General features: G+C 43.0%; 1 protein-coding gene across 1 annotated transcript in view; it reads right to left on the bottom strand.

The window, feature by feature from the left end:
• Positions 1-20,677, bottom strand: part of LOC144754115 (butyrophilin subfamily 1 member A1-like) — a 588,580-nt gene that overhangs the window by 335,810 nt on the left and 232,093 nt on the right. The window contains exons 11-12 of the mRNA XM_078641681.1: positions 7,576-7,596; positions 2,094-2,114 (exon numbers count right to left, since the gene is read on the bottom strand). Of these exons, the coding sequence (XP_078497807.1) occupies positions 2,094-2,114; positions 7,576-7,596 (42 nt within the window). The remainder of the gene's footprint in view (positions 1-2,093; positions 2,115-7,575; positions 7,597-20,677) is intronic.

Genomic DNA, 20,677 nt, shown 5'->3' with positions numbered 1-20,677 from the left:
ATTTGCAAAACCGCGAAGGAATCCCGAGCCAAGAATGAGAGTTGCTTAAAAGCTTCATGCCCTTTTCAGACGCCCAGGAGAAGGGGCAGCCAAGTGAAGTGTTGCCCACAGGTGAAAGGGCGGCGGCTCAACCAGCGGAGGCTGTTGTTCCTAGTGCATCACAGGTTTCGAATGTATCAGATGCACTTGCAACAGAATTGTTTTCTGACCAGGAGCAACCTGGCCGTTGCAAATACGACCTATGGCCCGAAAAACAGCGCGGTACCCCAGTTTCCAATGGTAGGAGCAAGACAAAGACTTGAGTTGAGGAACATCAGATAGAATTACTGGGGTACTGAGAGAGACACTGGACTGAACTCGTTGAGAGCTTGGAACACTGTGCTAAATAGCTCTGTTCAGAAAGAAAGACTGAGTTAAGGGCCGCGTTTGTTCCACTGGAGAATAAAAATAGTTTTCCTTTTGATGAACGATAGGAGTCTACCTGTGAGGCTCTAAACGGACACAGGGAGAAGATCCCTTGGTGGGAAGAAGAACCCCTCTGGTGGTGTGCGTGCTTTGTGGATACAAGATTAGTTTTGGACTTTTAGAGAGTGACCGAGTTAGATTTTGGACTTTTAGAGAGTATGTTTCCTTTTGCCCGATTTGCAATGGAGGATGAAAGACCACTTGCCCCTCGGCGGAATATTGATTCTATGCAGTTATTTTCCGGATGGCCCACCAGAGTGAAGGTGGCATTCGTTGCTTTCATTGTTAAATCACTGTAATTATGATGTGTGTATTTGTGTACCTAGAATTCCATCACCCTGTACTGAAACTGCTAGGAACCACCCCTGCTCCAGAGGAACACCTCTTTTATTCCTTACCCCCTCATAAGGCTAGGCATAGAGAAACATATGCAAAAAATGTTTTTATTGAAATGTTGCATCAGACCCACAGCACGACAAATAGAACGAATTGTTGGGTTTGTGGGTTACTCCCTTCAGTAATGCATCAGCATGAATTGTTTATTTCCTTGCCGATGTCCCACTTAGCTAGCTGTGAAGCCTGGTTCCAATTATTATCATTAATGTATTCCCATTATGTAGCCAATCCCAAAATATATACTGAAAAGGATTATGAGGCGATTCTAAAGTACATAGAGCAGCATCAGGGATTTGATGCCAAAGGAAATGGAGGAGAGGGATCCTTAGACCCAAACGCATGTATGAATGTATATACTGAATACAAGAATGCTTCCTGGTTAGAAGAAGAAATGCAGGATTTTGAACTTTTTAATTCTACCATATATTTTCAGCATTTTAAGGAACGAAACGTCACGAATGACAAAGCCTTGCCTATTCCTATTATAAACACTACTTCCCCCTTTTGCATCCAGGGACGAGGTCATGTTAAGGTAGGGAGTAGTAAGTGTAACTATACCTACACCCTGCAGACATATAGTACTCCCCCCGTGATCACTCCCCCTAATGTGTATTTTGTATGTGGGGAAAATGCATATACTTGGCTTCCACGGGGATGGGCAGGACGGTGTTATCTTTCATTTCTATACCCCCCAGTTTACATTGCCCCATCTGATTATCACAAGACACATCGGTTAGTTAAAAGAGAGATAGAATCTAACCAAAGTGTTCGGAGTTTTGACACTGATAGCACTGATCAAACTGATACTTCCTTACAGCAGTTTGAAGATTTTGCCAAAGATCTTACCCCATTTTGGGGCCCAATCTTTAATAGTCGTAGTATAAAGAAGTCCACAAAAGTCGCAAAAAGATTAGTAAAAAATGGACTAGAGGTAACGTTCTTCCATGATCTGCACTGGCTAGCTCAGGAAAAGAAAGGACTGATATCAGCCCGTGAGGACGGCATCTAAGTAGCTTCTGCAACATCATCCTGGCAACCACAATGCCAATGATGATCGAGGAGCTGACCGACGCCACCTTTCGATGCACAGGGGTACTGCTGACGAAGAAACTTTCCGGATCCAGTCTGACACCTGGGGGTAATTCTAAGGTAAGGAATCTATAACTAGCATGTTTCTTTCAGATTTAGTTTTATATAAGATCCATTTATGATTGCTCAATTTATAAACTTACCTCTTTCTTTAATTAAATCACCTATAAGAGAAAATGTAGAGAAAACTAATTTAATTTTGTTTTCAGATGTGTAAAATATTTCAACATCAAATACTTTATTCAGAGTTTTCAACCATAAAAGTACATAACAGTACATATGTAAAACTAAAGATACACAAACTCAATTTACAACACGGCGCTGTGTCATGCCATTACAAAATTTAAATGATCAATAGAAGTGTACCTTTAAATTGTAATAAATAAAATACTTTATAATTAGTTACAATTGGCATTTAAAAAGATATATAGTTAGAATACAACAAATAAAGGACACCGATGCTAAGCGTCTGTTAGACCTGGCACCATTGGCGTCGGTCTCCCTTCAATTTTTGCTGTTGCCTCATGAATTTTCGCTGGTGTTAGATGCTTTGGGCACTGTGCCAATGCTATACAGTGCCACAGTGCAGGTGCTCCCTACTGTAAATTGATGTATTAATCAGTGGTTCCATGTTTTGCTTTTTGGTTTACTTGTCAGACCCTAGTCTAGTGCACTGAGTGTGCCCAGGGCGTGTAAATCCAAATGCTGCTGACGGGCCTGCAGCACTGGTTGTGTCACCCACAGAAGCAGCCTTGTAAAATGTGTCTAAGGTCTGCCATTCCAGAGCCTGCATGCAGTCTGGTACTGTCATGCTGCCTGGGCAAGTGCATCCACTTGCCAGTCCCTAAAACCTACCCTTTTCTTCATTTTAGTCACCTTTATGGTAGGCCCAAGGGCAGGGTGCATTGTAAGTAAAAGATAGGACAAGCCCTGATGTGTGTGGCATGTCCTAATAGTGAATTATAGCCATTTTCGTTTTTCACTATTGCAAGGCTACCTGTACTCCATAGGCCAGAATGGGCTGTTAGAATTGTTACATGTTATACTCCTAACAGGCTCAGAGAACATGGTGGAAATTTGAGTTTAGTATGCCTGGACTCAGAATAATAAAATACATAGTTTAGTGAAGTTTATTTTAATATCCTGTGTTTGCAAATACCACTTTTAGAAAGTAGGTATTTGCTTGTCTAACCATTCAAACCTGCCTCTGCTAGGTTGTTTTTTCCTTTGTCTGGTTTTGTGAGTGACAGGGCTGAGGGATTCCAAGAGACAGGCTGAGTCACCCAGTGGTGAATAGAGAGATCTGCATCTAGATGGGAGGGAGGAGCTGCACCTGAACTCTGAATAGGGCTGTGCCTGCTTTCCACAATGCTGGCTCCTCCCCCTGGGGAGCGGCTGATGGCTCTGCCCTGCACACTGAAAGAAGAGAAGGAGTCCTGTCAAAAAAGTGCTCCAGGACTGTACTTGCCTTCCACAATGCTGGCTCCACCTCCTGTGGGGCGTCTGATGTGCATGCCCTGCACTGTGAAAGGAAAGGAGAAGTCTGGTAAACAGAGTGCTTCCGATCTGGTTTGGACTGGGCACAGGCCCCTCTCCCCTCAGAGAACAAAGGATTTTGGGGTATACCTATTGGGACCCTGATCCCAAGAAATTAGATCACTTTGGACTACAAGAAAAAACCTTGACTCAGGAGAGGAACCTGAAGAAACTTAGGAGAGACTATTCCCATACTGAAGTGCTACTTGGGGGAATGGCCTGCAGTGGTTGCCTTACTGCCAAAGGAAGGAGAAAGGAACTTTGTGAACTTTGCTTTCAACTTGTGAAGGATTTCCAAGGGCTTGGAAAAGAACTTGCCTCCTGCTGAAGTCTCAGGGACAACAGACTTCACCCCCCAGCTCCCCAGAGTTCTTGTTGAAGTGCCTGTTGCTGTTTTGGGCCTTCTGAGGAACTGCTTGTCGCAAGGAGCTGGAAGCGCGACTCAACGAGAAGAAGCGTATCGCCGTCGCTGTGCCTACTGTCGCAACTCCCCAGGAGGGTGTCGCCGCTGGAACTGTCGCACTGCACCACATCGGAGAGAAGCCTGCCGCAGTGAAGAGGAAGCCTGTCACCGTCGCTGCTGCTGCCGTCGCAACTCCAAAGGAGGTTGTCGCCGCTGTAGTTGTCGCACTGCACCGCCTCAGGAGAAGAATCTTGCGACGAGGTCGGAGCATGTCGCCGTCGCTGTGCCTGCCGTCGCAACTCTGAAGGAGGGTGTCACCGCTGCAACTGTCGCATTGCACTGCATCGACCAAGAGCACCTCACATCCCCGATAAGCGCCTCGCCGTCGGAGCTGCTTCCGACGCATCTTGGATGTTGCCGCTGTAGTTGTCCATCGTGCTGAAGCTTCACGCATCGCAGGAGAAGAGCGTTGCCGCTGGAGCTGCTCCCATCGTATCTTGGATGTCGCCGCTGTAGTTCACGCATCAAACCAAGAACTTCTCGCATACCCGAGAAGCGTGCCGCATCTGGAAAATCTTCACGTCTTTATTTCTTTGCACCTGAACTTTGCCGCATTCCCATCGCTGCGACATTGCTTGTAGTGGAAGCGCAACGCAACCTAAGGTACATTGACGCACAGTGTCGCATCTAGGAACTGAACTAAGCTTAAATCTACCATCTTAAAGTAATAGTGTTGTGTATTTTTGTCGTTTATGGCCTTGTGGTAACTCTATATAAAGTATACTTATTTTTGATATAAAACCTGCGTGGTGTCCATTTGTAGTGTTGTCACTGGGTTACTGAATGTGGTCACAACTGCTCAACTTACAACGCCTCTGAAATATGCCTTGACTGCTCGTGCCACACAACTTAGAGGGTGAGCAGGGGTTATTTTAGGAGGGCAATCCCCTTGTCCTGACTAGAGGAGAGGGTCCCAGCTTGTCACAAGTACCTACCTGTGCCAACCAGAGACCCCCAAATCTAACAGCGTTATATAACAAATACATAGGTACTGGGAGACTGAGACAAAGAGAAAGCATAATGCGAAAGCCAATAACTCCAGCACCCTGTATCTGATGGACCTCCTCCAAGAAAGCTACTAACTGAGAGGAAACTGTACAGAGGAACCATGTGGTAACCTCTAGTAGACAAAAAGCAACAAAGGTTGGTATGCAGTTCCTAAAAAGGATAAGGGTATAGTGACTAATGTGAGAAACTGACTGATGTTAAGTAACCAAAAAGGAGGAAGGGGAATTTCCTCCTTTCGAGTAGAATGCCCTCACACACCCAGCCGGTGTCATGCTTCATCATTGGGCGTGCTCTTCATCGGGACGGCGGTGCAATTTCAGACGGGCACCCTCAGTGGGGGTTCTTTGGCGGAGATCTTTTATCCTTGCCGTTAGGTGAGTGCGTGTGTGGGGCCCTAAGGTGTAAAAGTGTAGTGTGTGCACTGATAGTGGGTTAAAACAGGGGACGATGTCAGGGCCACTTCTTTAATAATCCTGCCTCCTACCCTGGTTAAAAAAGTGATGGCAACTAACCACAGTGCTGTGGTGGGTAGTTGTCATCCAATGCCGCTATATTAATAGAAAGACCATCACACTCACCTTTTTCTTGTTGGAGATTGTTTGTGTACACAAAAACAAAATAATATGAGCTCACTAAAATTACTAAGCAACACTTCGAACACATTCTAGAATATGCTGGAATATACATGGTCCCCGAATGCATTATTAGGTGTAGCCTTGCATAGATAGGTCGGGGATACCGAGCAGGCCCATTGGGTCTCCTAAGCCTATGAGTACTAGCAACATTTGGAGATAAGATAACCACTTAATTTTACCATGACTGTCCAGTGATACTAGGTCCTCCAAGGCTCCACGATGGTCGTCAAGGTCTGCATTGTGTTTCAACCTTCTCCAATAATGTAACAGCCTTAATTAAGCCTTATATGTCAAATAAATTGAGGCCCGATCTTGTCTTAATTGTATTAGCAGAGTATTATAAGGGAGGTTAGTCAGTGCTCTCAAGAATGTATTCTCTGCTGCCGCAAGTTTAGTCAGATTTGAAGTGCCCCATACTTCGGTCCCGTACAGGGCACTGCCCTCTGCTTTAACTCTGGACACCTAAAGTAAATCCGTGTTTGTAAAGCGCAAACTACTCACCCTTACGGGTCTCAAGGCACTGGGGCCGTTGTGGAAATTAAGTGAGCTATTGCCCAGGGTCACATGGCGCTGAGCTGAGCTGTTGCCGGAGCGTGGATCGAACCATGAACCCTGTGCTCCGAAGTCAGCTGCCCTGGCCCCTGCACCACACCTCTCCACAGAGTACGGGAGAAATACACCTGGTCCGGGACATCCAATAACGTCTTAAAATTGTAGCTGAGTGCAGAGTTAAATTTAGGCTGCTCTTCTCAACCTGTGGTGCCCACAACCCAGATCTGGTTATCCTAACCCCCAAAGAGTCAAACTCACATATCCTATCCAGAGGTCGACCTCTCGAGCATTATCAAACCCCTAAATGTTTTGTGAGGGTTAATGGCCAGAAACTTGGTCTTAGAATGGTTTATTACAAGCCCACTGTTCAGTGCAAAAGTCTTTAGATTTATTAATGTATTCACCAAACGTTGTAGTCCACTAGGGTCTTTGAGATCAGGAGGGTGTTGTCTGCAAATAATAGAAGAGGGATTTTGCAGCTACCAAGGCAGGGGGAATCATTTAATTTACTTTTCTATATGATCCATCTATTATAGCTCAATTTAGAAACGTTCCTCTTGCTTTAATTAAATCATCTATCTGAGATGCTATAGAGAAGACTCATTTATTCTTGATTTGAGGATGTGCAATTTATTTCTACATTGCCCACTGGTGGAACTAAACAGACAAAGAAAACTTAGAAAGAGTAGCATTATCTATCTTGGAGGATTTTCTAAATATTCAAATTTTGTTTTGCAAAACATCTGAAAATGTGATATACATAAGATATTTCTGTTCATATAGTCATAAATAGTTTCTATGTTTCAAACTGACCTATCACATTTACAATTATTATACTTTTCTATAGCCTTTCAATTATTGGCATGGTTTGTTGAAGTATATGGCATAAAGTTGTCTGTCACTCGGGTAGTTAGGGGGTTTGTAAAATAGTAATTACATTCAATGTAGATTATAAAAAGTCTTCAAAGTTATGTAACAAACAATATGTTCATGATGTAAACTTCAAAACTATTTCATTTGGAAATTCTTTCTTCAGATGTACTATCATTTGGAAATAATTTTCTTAGATATGTCTGCTCAAATAGCAAACAAATGATTTTTGAACTTGAAAATGGAATTTATGAATATATTTAAGATGGAGTCAAAGAGCCTAAATTCAGTAAAATCCATTGGTGTGTGTCTTGGTGTTTAGTGCTGCGGTACAGAGTGGGACTTGCTTTGCTCACTGTGTAGGGGACTTATGGTTTTGTATAAAGGAAACAAAGTTCTGCGAATAGTCCCTGTGGAGCAAAATATAGTTCACAACTTCATCAAAAGCAAATGATGCACAGCAGGAACTAACAATCTACAGACAAGTTGTTAAACATACGTACTCTAGCTTAACTAGATGCGCCCTTGTCCTCACCCTTGTTTCAATGCAATTTCACATACCTTTTTCCTTCTGAAGAGTGTCTGAAAAATGAAGACAAATGTGTTACTTGGGCAGATTAAATACTCCATTGTTAATAATGTAAAAGGCAAACTTTCAAGAGTTGTTCCATGTTATGGCAACTGTGGTCATGTGAAATTCTCACAATTCAAACTATTCACAAACATTACTGGTATGATGTTAAAAATTATGAAATTGAAAATGCCCACCACAATGAGCATTCGACAGTCAGGATTGAACAGAACAGATGAATCTGCATTTTGAACTCCACAAGAACTACAATTATGTGCACCATTTTAGAGGCTGTGTAAAACCTTTGTGTCTGTGTGCACATTTAGCTTACATGATGCCTTCATAATGTGATGCAGAAAATATATTTTTAAATAATGCCACATATTACTACTTTAAATCATAACCATGAGACCATCCCTTTATCATAGATCTGTCTCTGCCTCATTCTTCTATTTGTTTCTTATGTATGTCGTAACCATAGGTAATGCTTATGTCCACCCACATCGGCAGCAAAAAGGTATTGCTCAGATGTGTGTTGTGAAATAGTAGAATGTTTCAGATGCTTGTCAATGAAGAAAATTAAATGGATGCTGTTCAGCCACCTACCCTTGTACGAATCCGACACTTAGGGGTCGATTACGATGGCGGTGAATCCGCATCCTCCGGGCCGGTGGAAGCCACCGCCGGCCCGGAGGATGCGGATTCACCGCCGCGGCACAGAAAACACCCACCGCCACATTATGATGGCGGTGGGATCAGCGGTGGACAGCAGGTCCACCGCCACTGATCCGCAGGGTGTGGACTGCAATATGGTGGCGGTGTCTGCAAGACACCGCCAGCCACATTACGATGGGTGCGGAAACATGCTTTTCTGCCGTGGAAAAGCATGTGGTCCTTTGCTTCTGGGGGCCCCTTGCGGGCCCCCAGGGTGTTGGGGGGTGGGTAGGTGCACATGGGGGGTACCTATGGTACCCCTCTGCAGTTCCATGCACAATGCAGCAGGCACTGCGCGGTGCCTGCCGCTTTGTGCGTGCAAAGGCACAGCATGCACTTATAACTTTGCGGCGGGTGCTGCTTAAAGCAGCACCCACTGCAATGTTAAATATACGGGATGTGACCGCCAGGGTGGCGGTCACATCCTAATTGTAATGGAGGTAATGCCGCTGCGCCTGCGGACGGTCCCTCCACCTCTGGGGTGGAGGACGGACGCAGGTCCGTCCGCCATCATAATCGACCCCTAAGTTGGTATTATGCTTACTGGAATTGAAAAGAAATGCTGAAATTAAAGTCAGGATAACAATGCAAATCCTCAGCTACTATGTATCAGGGTAGCTAATAAACACAGCAGCATTATCTAATACTGAAAGGAAGAAATCCGATTGGGGTTTCTGATTAAGCCATTCTCGAAATGGGGGAGTAACAAATCATTACAATATCTGATATTTTCAGGGATACAGTCAAACTCTAACCCCTCTTTCTTTGATGAGTAACACACTCAAAAACTCTAAAAAAAACAGGACATGTTTAAAAATATTTATTTTAAACTTATAACATAAACTCTGAAGGTTAACAACAAAGACTGTTAAAATAAATGTAGTATGTACTGTCATGGTGAGATGAAACAGCAGGGAAAAATTTGATGTTGAGTCCTTATTATCCTAACTCCCTCTTGTACTTTTGAGGACATATGCTAAATTTGCTGGAGCAGTAAATAGAGAGTCTCTTCTTGAGTTTCGAAGATGGTGCACACAACATGTGTTTGTTATGGAATAGCAAGTTAGCTATTTCCTTTCACAGTCTAGCAGCTTGTGCGAGGTTGGAACTTAAACAGTGTCCAGATGAATGCCACTTCTCCCCACTAAGACCTCCAATGGAGGTTTGTGCTGAAATCCGGCATTACTTTTGCTTTGAAAGCCAATAGATGAATTTCAGATATTCGTGATCTCATATATATGGTCATAAAAGACTCTACAAACCCTGGCCAATAAAAATGCAACATAACAGTTTCTAATTAAGTTAGTATTGATGGAGCAAGGTCTTGTATGAAAGACTTGCTTGGACGCAATCCTCTCAAATAATGTGTAACACTATAATCAACCTGTTTGCAAATACTAATATTGCATTACACACATTATACTGTATCTAGGGAAAGCTTGACTATGTGTATTACCAACCAGTAACCCAACTGTCACTAAAATGGCTGCCAAAAACGCAGGACTCTTAATGTGCCTGCAACTACTGCATCTACGTAGTATGACGTTTTCTATGCTTGGGGGGAAAACTTTGCAGCTGTAAAATAGCTCTCAAAATGGCCGCTTGAAACTCACATGTTAATGCTCATGCTATGCTTGAACTGAACCTTGAAAGGTTTACTAAATTGCTAATGCGAAAGATATATAAAAGTAAATGGGATTAGAGTAGAGATAAGTGGTATACAGTGAATTCATTTATTTTCGTATTTTAACATGTATTTTTCTGACTTTATTATTAGTTCGTATTTGTCCCTTGGAGGGTGACTGAAATCCCTACCCCACCTGACGTATGCACATGCATATCCAAACCCGCCCTGAACTATGATGACACCGTTGAAACTCAGCCAAGGTCGCGCATGAAAGAATCTCCTGCGAACATTAACTCTTGACTCGAGAGGGGAAGTAGAAATATAAAATTTGATTACAATGTATTGATCATAATTTGAAATGCGGGTGGGAAATAAAGCTTGGGAAAGTGAATTAAGGGGCGGGAATATTAAACAAGGGATTAAAGAGAAAGCATTACATTTAGTATGGTGTGATGACCTCTTCCCTTGCTTGGCCCAATCAGAAGTAGGGGTTTTCACGATGTTGAAACATTTGGGGGTTTGAACATACAGATAGAATAGTATAACAGAGGTTGTTTAGTTAGTTAGACACACAGATGACAGTGATGCTGCAGATGACACAGACCCTACAAGAGCATGCCAGGATACTGCCCGTGAGCTGATCGCAGAATCCAATCCTCTAGAAGGGGATCGCGGAAGAAAATCGAGGAGGCACATACAAGAAAGGGCCTGCGGAAGAGAATTGAGGAGAGTAGTGCCAGAGAGGGATGTGACGCTCGCGTTTCATCTAGAAGAGGTCACCTATCCTGTCCTGAAACTTTCCTGATCCTTTGACTCCTGACTTGTTCTGGGGTCCTTATCCAGCTCCTTGGCCAGGGGTTGGTCCTCACACCATTCTAGGTAACAATAATTCTGTGTAGTATGTCCTTGTACTGCTCTCTGTTGCTCCCTCTTCTTCAGGTACTGTCATCAGAAGAATTCTAACTGTGACTGATATTGAGCTAATTTGATTTACCACCTGATGAAAATGGTGTATTAACATGTATTTGATGTTTGACTCCCAAAATTATTGATCAGAATAAACTTTCAAAACTCTCTTGAGTCTGTGGTCATTTGAAGGATAAACTTCATATTATTTCTACCTATTCTACTATTAATTAGATCTATTGACCAGAGGAAAATTGTACCCAAATGACATAGGGTTGGTAAGAATTGGTAAAGGTGAATACATCACGCAGGAGTATCAAAATCGATCCCAGCTGTAAATTATTAGCTTATTTGTATGAATGTTTATGGGCCCAGGTGAGTGCATGGTTTGTAAGTAATCCAAGTTGGTAACCCGCTGGATCAGTTTTCTTGGTAGCAGATGATGGTTATGAATTTTAGTTAGTTAGGTAGAATATTATTGTGAATTGAATTATTGATTTATGTTTTAACCAAACCCGTATGTACTGTTTCATGTTGTCTGGAAATTTCCGGGAATATTGAATAGCGGGTGGTGAATGGAAGCCACACTGTAGTGAGGTTACTTGTCATGATTCAGAAGATGTTGAAAAGTTATGCAGAACTAAAAGCACTGATTTAGGGATTATTTTTCTTTCATTTGAAAGTGAGAATAATTGTAGCAAAGGAGTTCGCTGGTGAAACTTTGGTCTTATACCACCTAGAAAGGGTAATACTGAAGGAGTAATAGGTTCGTTGATGCTTGTGTGAAAGGTAAGCGGAAAGGTTTCACTCGTAATGTGTGTAGAGTAAGCGGAAGGGTTTACTAACAGCAAAAGAAATTGACTAGTCTATGAATTTAGAGAATCTGACAAAGTAGCAAATGTTTCTACGTTGTTAATTAATGAAAAGTATTGTAAGAAAGTACATTTTCACATTACCTTGTAAAAGAGGGGTCAGTTGCGGGCGCTACACTGACGTCACAGAGAGCTGCGCTGGGATTGGTTGAGACAGCAGGCATGTAACTGATGCAAAATTGTAATGGAGAGGTCATTAGTAAGGAGTGATATAGACGTCACAAAAAAGCTGCACAAGTATTGGTTGAGTGAATACGCAAGACAAAAGCTGATTGGTCATAAAAATAGAAAACGCACCGGTATAGGAAACACATAAGAGTAAAAAGGAGCACCTGATTGGTAATAAACATAGAATCGCCAAGAATAATAATTGATGGTGGAATTTCTATATACGATCCGGCATTAATAGGGACTCGTCCAGATAGAAGGTTTATAGGTTTTACTTACGAACAGTATTGTAACCAGAATTCACACGCAATGTACAGGAAATCAAAAAATGTCATTTATGCAGAAAATTTAAATTTATTTTAAAAAGGATAAACCCATTAAGACTAGAGAACGAATTCTTATCCCTCCCTCGAAAACGCCTAAATCATACACGATGATGGAGAGAGGCTATCATACCTGTGTATGGTTAGAAAATTGGATAGAATATACAGAAGATGATGGAGTGAAATGAATGAAATGAAAGCAAATTTATAACGCGTGTACTCAGCCCAATGGGCATCAAGGCGCATACCAAAAAATGTTTACATGACCAGAGAGCTAACTACTAGTAGGCTTTCCTGAAACACCATGTTTTGAGGGCTTTTTTGAAGAGGGGCAGTGAGGATAGGGACTTACGCTCCAAAGGGAGTGCATTCCAAAGACGAGGGGCAACTGTAGAGAAAGCTCTTCCTCCCCATCTAGTCTTTTTAGTCCGAGGGATCACCAAGAGATTCAGTTGTGATGAACGTAAACATCTGCTGGAGACATAACCAGAGAGAAGTGATCCCAACCCATCAGATGTTCCAGCTCTCAGAGCCCTATGCACTAGTCAAATGATTTTAAAAGAGATACGGTGCTCTATTGGAAGCCAATGAAGGCTCTTTCTGGCTAGTGTCGCAGAGGAAGAGTAGGGAATGTCTAGTACAAATCTTGCTGCCGCATTCTGTACTGTTTGGAGGCGTTGAATCAGTCCCTTATTGATCTCTGCATACAGTGCGTTGCAATAGTCCAATCTTGAACCGACCAACGCAACCACTGTCTGTTTCCTAGCTTGCGGGGAAAGATAATGCACTATTCGTTGGAGAATTTTGATAACTCCCCAACAGGTGGCCACCGTTCTATTGACCTGAAGGGTCATTGCCAGTGAGGTATCAAAAATGACCCCAAGGTTTCTAGCTGAATGAGAGGGGACCGGGCAGGTTCCCAAGGATGGAGGCCACCATTCATTTGACCACACATCCTGGTCCCTTCCAAAGATCAGCACCTCGGTCTTATCGCCATTCAGCCTCAAGGAGTTGAGTATCATCCAGTCAGAGACTGATTGCATACAACTCCTGAAGCTGAACGCGGAGGCGCTAACCGATTGGGTCAACGACACCATTATCTGAGTGTCGTCTGCATACGACACCACCTCCATTCCCTGCACTTTTACTAATCTCGCAAGAGGGGCCACGTAAATGTTGAATAGGGTAGGGCTTAAAGCCGACCCCTGTGGTACCCCACATTGCAGAGATTTAGCAGGGGAGAGATATTCTCCCAGTTTGACCCTCTGTTCTCTAAGGTCTAAAAAAGAGGACAGAAGGCTCAAAGCTGGCCCCTCCACTCCTATCTCCCTCAAACGAGATGTTAAGATCGAGGGAGATAGGGTGTCGAATGCTGCGGTCAGATCGAGTAAGACCAGCAGCGTTGTCTGTCCCTGGTCCACTTTCACTCTGATGTTGTTTGTCACCATGGTGAGCGCAGACTCCGTGCTATGGACAAGTGCGAGTTCAGGTGGGCCTGAAGCATTTTGGCGGGGGCAGGAAGTAGGGAGATGGGTCTGAAATTCTTTAAGATTGCGGGGTCAAGGGAGGGCTTTTTAAGTAGCGGCTTGACGATCGCTTTTTTCCAGACTGAAGGAAAAACCCCCTGCTACAGGGCACTATTCATTACCTCCAATAGGGGAGGGAGTAATGTGTCCCTACACTCCTTCATCACTTTGAGAGGACAGGGGTCCAAAGGAGAGGAAGATTTGGTCCTATTCAACAGTGAGTTACGGTTATCAAGGGTGATCGGTGGAAAGTTAGAGAGGGTCTTGGCAGGATCTTTAGACCAGGCTTCTAAGTTTGTGAGAGCCTGGATAATGTGGTTCCCAAGTGATTTTTTCTGCATTTCCAGATTAACGGCGATCTCATCGATTTTAGCAAAGAAAAAGGTTGAGATCTTGTCACAGAGCTCCTGCGATCCTATCACTGGATCGGGAACTTGTAGTGAGCAGAGGGAATCTACTACCTTAAACAGCTCCTTCGATGAGGTGAGGGAAGTTGTGAGGTCAGAGAAGAATTCTTGCTTTGTCTTGATGACCGTGGCCTTATATTCACCTAACAGTCGTTTATGAGTCTCTCTGTCCATAGTGTCCCATGTTTTCCTCCATTTTCTCTCCTGCCTCCTGCAACCCTGTCTCATCAGCCTAAGTGGCTCAGTGAACCAGGGGGCGGAGTGCCTGCGCCTCGCTGAATATCGGCGTATAGCTGGAGCTAGAATATCTATTGCTCCAACGATGGAATTGGCAAGTTTTTGTGCTGCCTTCTCTGGGTCTGACGGCAGGGAGACAGAACTAATGAGAGTGGCTAGGGAATCATTAGTGATGTTATTATAGTTCCTTTTACCCTCTCCCTGAGCCTGTCCCTTCTTGGATGGGTCTGAGTGAGAAATGGTCAGTTCTATAGGTACTTGCAGGTGGTCTGTCCAGACGAGAGGTTCAGGCGTACCCGTCTTAACCCTGGGGTCATTGGAGAAAACCCCATCCAGCGTGTGGCCTGCCCGGTGAGTTGGACCTTTTACCAGTTGAAAAAAGCCACAAGCTTCTAGGGGATCAACCAAGGAAGAGGTGTCTTTAGAGGTGAGGTCATCTAGGTGAAAGTTTAAGTCCCCTAAAATAGTAAAGTGGAGCTTGCCAACATATGGTTCCAAGATTCTGAACAGGTCACTGCTAAAATTTGATCTAGGGCCTGGGGGCCTATACATAAGAAGGTCTACCAAGGATGCTGATGGAGATGAGGAAAAAAAGAAATGCAGTACCTGGAAGGGGTCAGATGGTTCAGACAGAGCATTAATACGACAGGTAAGGTGCGACTGGTAGAGAATCACCAATCCTCCACCCCTTCGCTTAGCTCTGTCAAATCTGTGCAATGCATAGCCCTCCGGGATTGCCATTAGAAGGTCATGTCCTGAGGTTTCAGTGGCCCAGGTTTCCGTAATAAAAACCCATACAGGCCTTCTAGACATCACAAAGTCATGGAAGGCTACATCGTTTTTAATTATGGAGCGAGCATTAATAAGGTATCCTTTCTCCGAGTGAGTGCATTTAGACGAGGAGCAAATAGTTTGAGGTGGATCGGTAAGCAGGGGGGAAGTATCTGGGCCCCGAGTACAGGCGTTGTGTGAGGCAATGAGCAGTAATTCCTCAGGGGTGTAACTATGATGGCATAGGAGATCACTCGATTTCAAGACTGACATTTCCTCCGAAGTATAAGAATATAATACCTGAGGAGGTGGCTCGGGGTAACCGGAGCGCAGCCCGTCCTGCAGCCCGTCCTCAGCGCGGACGGGCGCAGACGCGCTGAACTCTGGCGTAACTCCGGCGTTTACCCGGTGTTCCCGCTGCGCGTGACCGCTGCGCGTCAGCATGGCCTCCTTAAATAGACGACTAGCGCCCTTGTGACACCTAGACCATCCAACTACCTCCTAGCACCTTCGGGCGTGCCTCTACTACTCCAATATGGCCGTCGAAGTACTTCAATGCCAGTAAGAAGTGTGCTCGTGACGCGGGAACCGCCCAACAGCGGTGTTTTAGTAGTTTTTATAGTGCAAGAATGTGGCCAAAGATATTAAGAACAGGGTAAAACGAAAATAAAACACAAATGAAATCCAAAACAGGAAATTTTTAAAAAAGCCTCTTGAGTCAGGCGATGCAGAGGTATCAAATGCAGCGTACTCTAGGTCAGGAGTGTTAGCGTTCCCTGACTTCGGAACCTTTAATGGGAGAATTCTACATAATCTATGAACTCGAATGAATGAATTAGAACCCAGACCTAGATTGACCCAGTACGAAGCTTTAGAAGAATGGGAGACCAAAGCATTTGAGAATGATAGATCATGAAGTAACAGAAGCCTCAGTAGATTTTATCCAAAATTTCCCAGTGAAACCCAAGATACTCAGATGAAACAGTGGAGATAAGCCATGGTGGCTGAATGATTATATCCTGTACTAATGGCAGAGGAACAGGCTGGAGGTAAATGCACAGAAAAAACAAAACATTTAACCATGACAGATAGTGGAGAATCAGAAGAGGATTATTTAGAAGATATTTTTAATGAAAAATCCTCCGCCTTATCAAGAGGGACCAAATAGAACTTCCCTGAGTGCTCCGATTCTGGAAACACCTTTAGTTCCACAGGTTGTACATGAAACCACAATGGAGAGGGTACTTCATGAAAGAGAAAGGGAAGCGATAAATAAAAATAGAAGCGAAATAATACAGAAAATAACCCAGTTTAGTACATGCCCTGAAGCACTGACATTACCAGTGACTATAGGTCCTGTAGTCCCATTATATGGGAATAGCTTAAATTGTCCTAAAACTCGTCATGACTACTGTCATCATTGAACCTAGAAAAAATATATATAATAATTGATGACCAAGCCAGTGAATGTGAATCAGTAATTTCACTAATGGACTTACCGATAAGAGGGCAAAAAAATGAAACACCCAGAAGAGTCACACCAGGGTGCTCGAAAGGAGTGCAAATTGAGACATCCATAGTGATGAAAAGTGTCACAATAGTAACCCCAGAGGAAATAGAAAGATGGGCACAATAAATAGATGAACCAAGACTCCAGCCAAAAAAACTAGACATTTTTAAATTAAGAGTGGAATTGGAAGAAATGATAGCTGGGAATGTGGGATTCGAAAGGATAAACACCTATAGTAAGGAAGAAGTACTGTTCATTTGCAGAAGCGTCAGCCGAAATACGAAAATATTTCATGAAACATTGACAAATTTGGCCACAAAAATGGGAATTAAAATAGGGAGATCTAAAGTGTTGCAGAAACCCTATAGAGCAGAATTTTCTGATACAGATTTGGAAAACATGAATATGTCTTGAAGAAAGTTACAGATTAAAGAATTATTGTCTTTCTTGAAATAATGGGGAGATTTAGACAGATAGAAAGCTAGGTTGACTAAGAAAAAGGAAGAAGCACAGGGAAATCGAACGACATCTGAATATATGATAAGAGAAACAGATAAGGTTGGGAGACTGTGTCCAATGAAAGAGGTACCAGGAGGGGGATATGTACATGTCCCATGGACCCGACAGGATATTTTGTCTTTTACAAATGATTTTCCAAAGTTGAGAGAAAAACTGGTGGAGTGGTACAGGCAAGTCAAAAGGTTTCTAAAGGTTTTTAAGGTTTTGCTCAAAGACCTGGATGGTCTATTCAATATAGTGGTACCTGCTGATTTGTGGTCAGAATGTAAAATTTCCATAGGTTGGCCCAATGATGAGTAGCCGAGGGATGAAAAGACAGGAGCCCTGTCAGAAGAAGTAATGAAAAAATATCACCAGGTGATCTCTTTCCTGAATGGGAAAATTCCCCCAAAAGAAATTGATTGGATAAAAATAGACAGAAAAACCCAGGAAAAAGTTGAGTCCGTACATGCCTACTATGAGCGCCTTTTACAGGTGTTCAAAGAGTACAATGGTTTTCAGAGCATTGGAGACAGGACAGGACACATTTTGTGTACCGGTTTGTGTCTAGGTCTAGGTTAAGGTTGGCTATATCTCATATTATTAAGCAGCACATGCTGTGCTGGCAATCAAAACCCATAGATGAGATCCTCATGTACGCAACGTACTGTGGAGATGAAATTGATAATAGACTAAAGACTTAAGAAGAAAAGGTAATGTGGGCCCAAGTAAAATTAGCAGAACAGCAAGACCTCCAGTTAAATAATCAGGCAGGAAAGCAAGAAAAGGGGCAAGGCCAAGGTGAAATTAGTAGGGGTAAACCAAGAGTGCAATTGAGCAGAGATGAGGCAAAAAAAAAGTTTCCATGTCAAGGTGCGTAAAATTGGGGCATTGGAAAAACGAGTGTTAAAACATACAGAATAATAATGGCCCAAATCAAAATTTAAATCCACAGATGCAGAATGAGGTGATAATGAGTCAACCGCAGCAGGTTGTAAATCTACAGAGCCAATTTTCGCCTGCCCCTATGCCAAATTTTGTGAGTCAAGCCACGCACAGTGTGGACACAGGATTTCACAAAAGTAGTGGTGAGAAAATTATTGTAACATCACAGTTTCTTTTGCAGGATTCATATTTTGACGGTGACACCCAATGACGGTGCCTGAGGGGGGAGGAAGGGGAGTACGTACTTGGCGCATCCCTACCGGTAGATCAGTCAGGTCCATATATTGAGGGTAAAGTCCAAGGAAATTACATCACCTTCTTGTTGGATACTGGTGCTACTCCTTCTACTGTGAGAACATCAGACATCCCAAACTTACCCCTCTCAGGAGAAACGATCCAAGTAGTGGGCGTTTTTAATAAACAAATTAGGACCCCTATTAGAAAACCAATGGTGGTACAAATTTTTAATTTTAAAGAAATGCACAAGTTTGTAGTATGTGACTCTAGTCCTGTAGATTTACTAGGAAGAGATTTACTGTGCAAAATGATTTGCGTGATATTCTGCACGCCGGACAGTGTTGCAATTCAGACCCCAGATGAAGACGGAGTCTACAAATTCATGTTAACCAAACAAGAAACAGAGGTAGATGAAATGTTTACCCTGATGACAAAAGATGAGTTACCAGATGAGGTCAAAGCAACCGTAAATCCTGACGTATGGGATTCTACAGGAAGAGAAGTCTGATTAATGGCAAATGTAGATCCTGTGAGACTGACTGTGAAAGAAGGTGACATTTATCCAAATACTCCACAATACAAAATTAGTCCTGAAATTAAAGCAGGAGTTGCAGCAGAAATTGATCAATTGGTTGAGCAAGGCATTTTAAAAGAGATAATGAGCAGTCCTTGTATCTCACCCATAATTGGCATTAAGAAACCTAACAGGAAATATAGGGTGGTTAAGGATCTGCGAAAGATCAACAAGATTGTTGTGCCATATTGCCCTGTAGAGCCCAACCCAGCTGTGATTCTGTACCAGATACCATGGAAGGCAGGATGGTTTACTGTAATTGATTTATGCCATGCATTTTTCTCTATTGCATTGCATCTTGATAGCCAGTTTTTCTATTTTCTTTCAAATTTGAAGATCGTGTTTACGTGTGGAATCGTGTGCCTCAAGGGTATTTTGAAAGTCCTTCAATTTGTAACCAAATTCTGAAAAGATGTCTTGAATCTCTAACTTTGCCCAGACAGTCAGTCCTGGTGCAATATCTTGATGATCTATTGACCACATCAAATACACGAGAAGGCAGTGTTACTGACTCTCATGCATGCTAAATCACCTGGCTGAGGGCGGACATAAAGTGTCTCCAGAGAAATTACAATTTTGCAGAATAGTGGTCAAATATTTGGGACATCAAATAGAATGAGGACTTAGGAGAGTGACCTCTGAAAGAATAAAAATAATAAGACAAATACAATTGCCACAAATCCAAAAAGAAATAAGGATGTTTCTTGGAGTCGTAGGATATTGCAGGCAGTGTATTGTGGGGGTTTCATTACTGGCAAAACCCTTGATACAGATGACCAAGAAGAGAGCAAAAGACCCAATAGAGTGGGATGAAGAAAGCATGGGGGCTTTTGTGAAATTGCAAAGCTGTTTGTTTGAAGCACCTGCCTTAGGTATGCCAGATTATTAAAAAAAATTAGCATTATTATGCTACGAAAGAGAGAATTGTGCACTAACAGTCCAAACACAGAGACATGGTCTAATGCGACGTCCTGTGGCATATTTTTCAGCTACTCTAGACCGTGTCGCATCTGCATTGCCAGGTTGTCTAAAAGCTGTAGCCGCATTGTGCATGAGTCTGGAACAAAGCGAATCAATTGTGACAGGACACCCTGTAAAAGTGTACGTCCCTCATGCAGTTGTCATTCTTTTAACAAGAACTCAAACTCAGTATCTAACCCCTAGTCGATGAAGAAAGTACGAAATAATTCTACTAGGGGCTGAAAACGTGACCCTAGTCAGGTGTACTGTTCTTAACCCAGCTACCTTGTTGCCGGATCCATACCAAGAAGAGGTAAAAGATGAAGTCGAACATGAATGTCTCGAAGTGACAGAACTCAATACCAAACCCCGTCCAAACATACAGGAAGAACCCTTGAAAGATGCCGAACATGAGTTCTTTGTCGATGGCTCGTGTATGCGCCATGAAGACGGAGGGTTGAGTGCTGCTTATGCTGTGTGTACATTGGCTGGAATAGTCGAAGCATCCTATTTACCAGGAGTCAAGTCTGCACAAGTAGCCAAATTGATAGCTTTAATTTAAGCATGTCAAATTGGGAACAATTGGAAAGTAACCATTTACACTGACAGTCAGTATGGTTGCAGGGTTGTGCATGACTTTGGCCAGCCATTTTGTAAAAGAATTGATTGAGGCAATCCAAATGCCAAAAGAAGGGGCAGTGGTCAAGTGTGCTGCTCACCAGTTAGTAGATGACTATGTGACAGCAGGTAATCGATATGCTGACCAGGTTGCCCAGCACTGTGCTAAACATAAAATAGCATTAAACAAGAAAATGGA

The sequence above is a fragment of the Lissotriton helveticus genome, chromosome 5_1 (assembly GCF_964261635.1).
Source record: "Lissotriton helveticus chromosome 5_1, aLisHel1.1, whole genome shotgun sequence".
NCBI classification, from domain to species: domain Eukaryota; kingdom Metazoa; phylum Chordata; class Amphibia; order Caudata; family Salamandridae; genus Lissotriton; species Lissotriton helveticus.
This window is presented reverse-complemented; position numbering and strand designations above follow the sequence as displayed.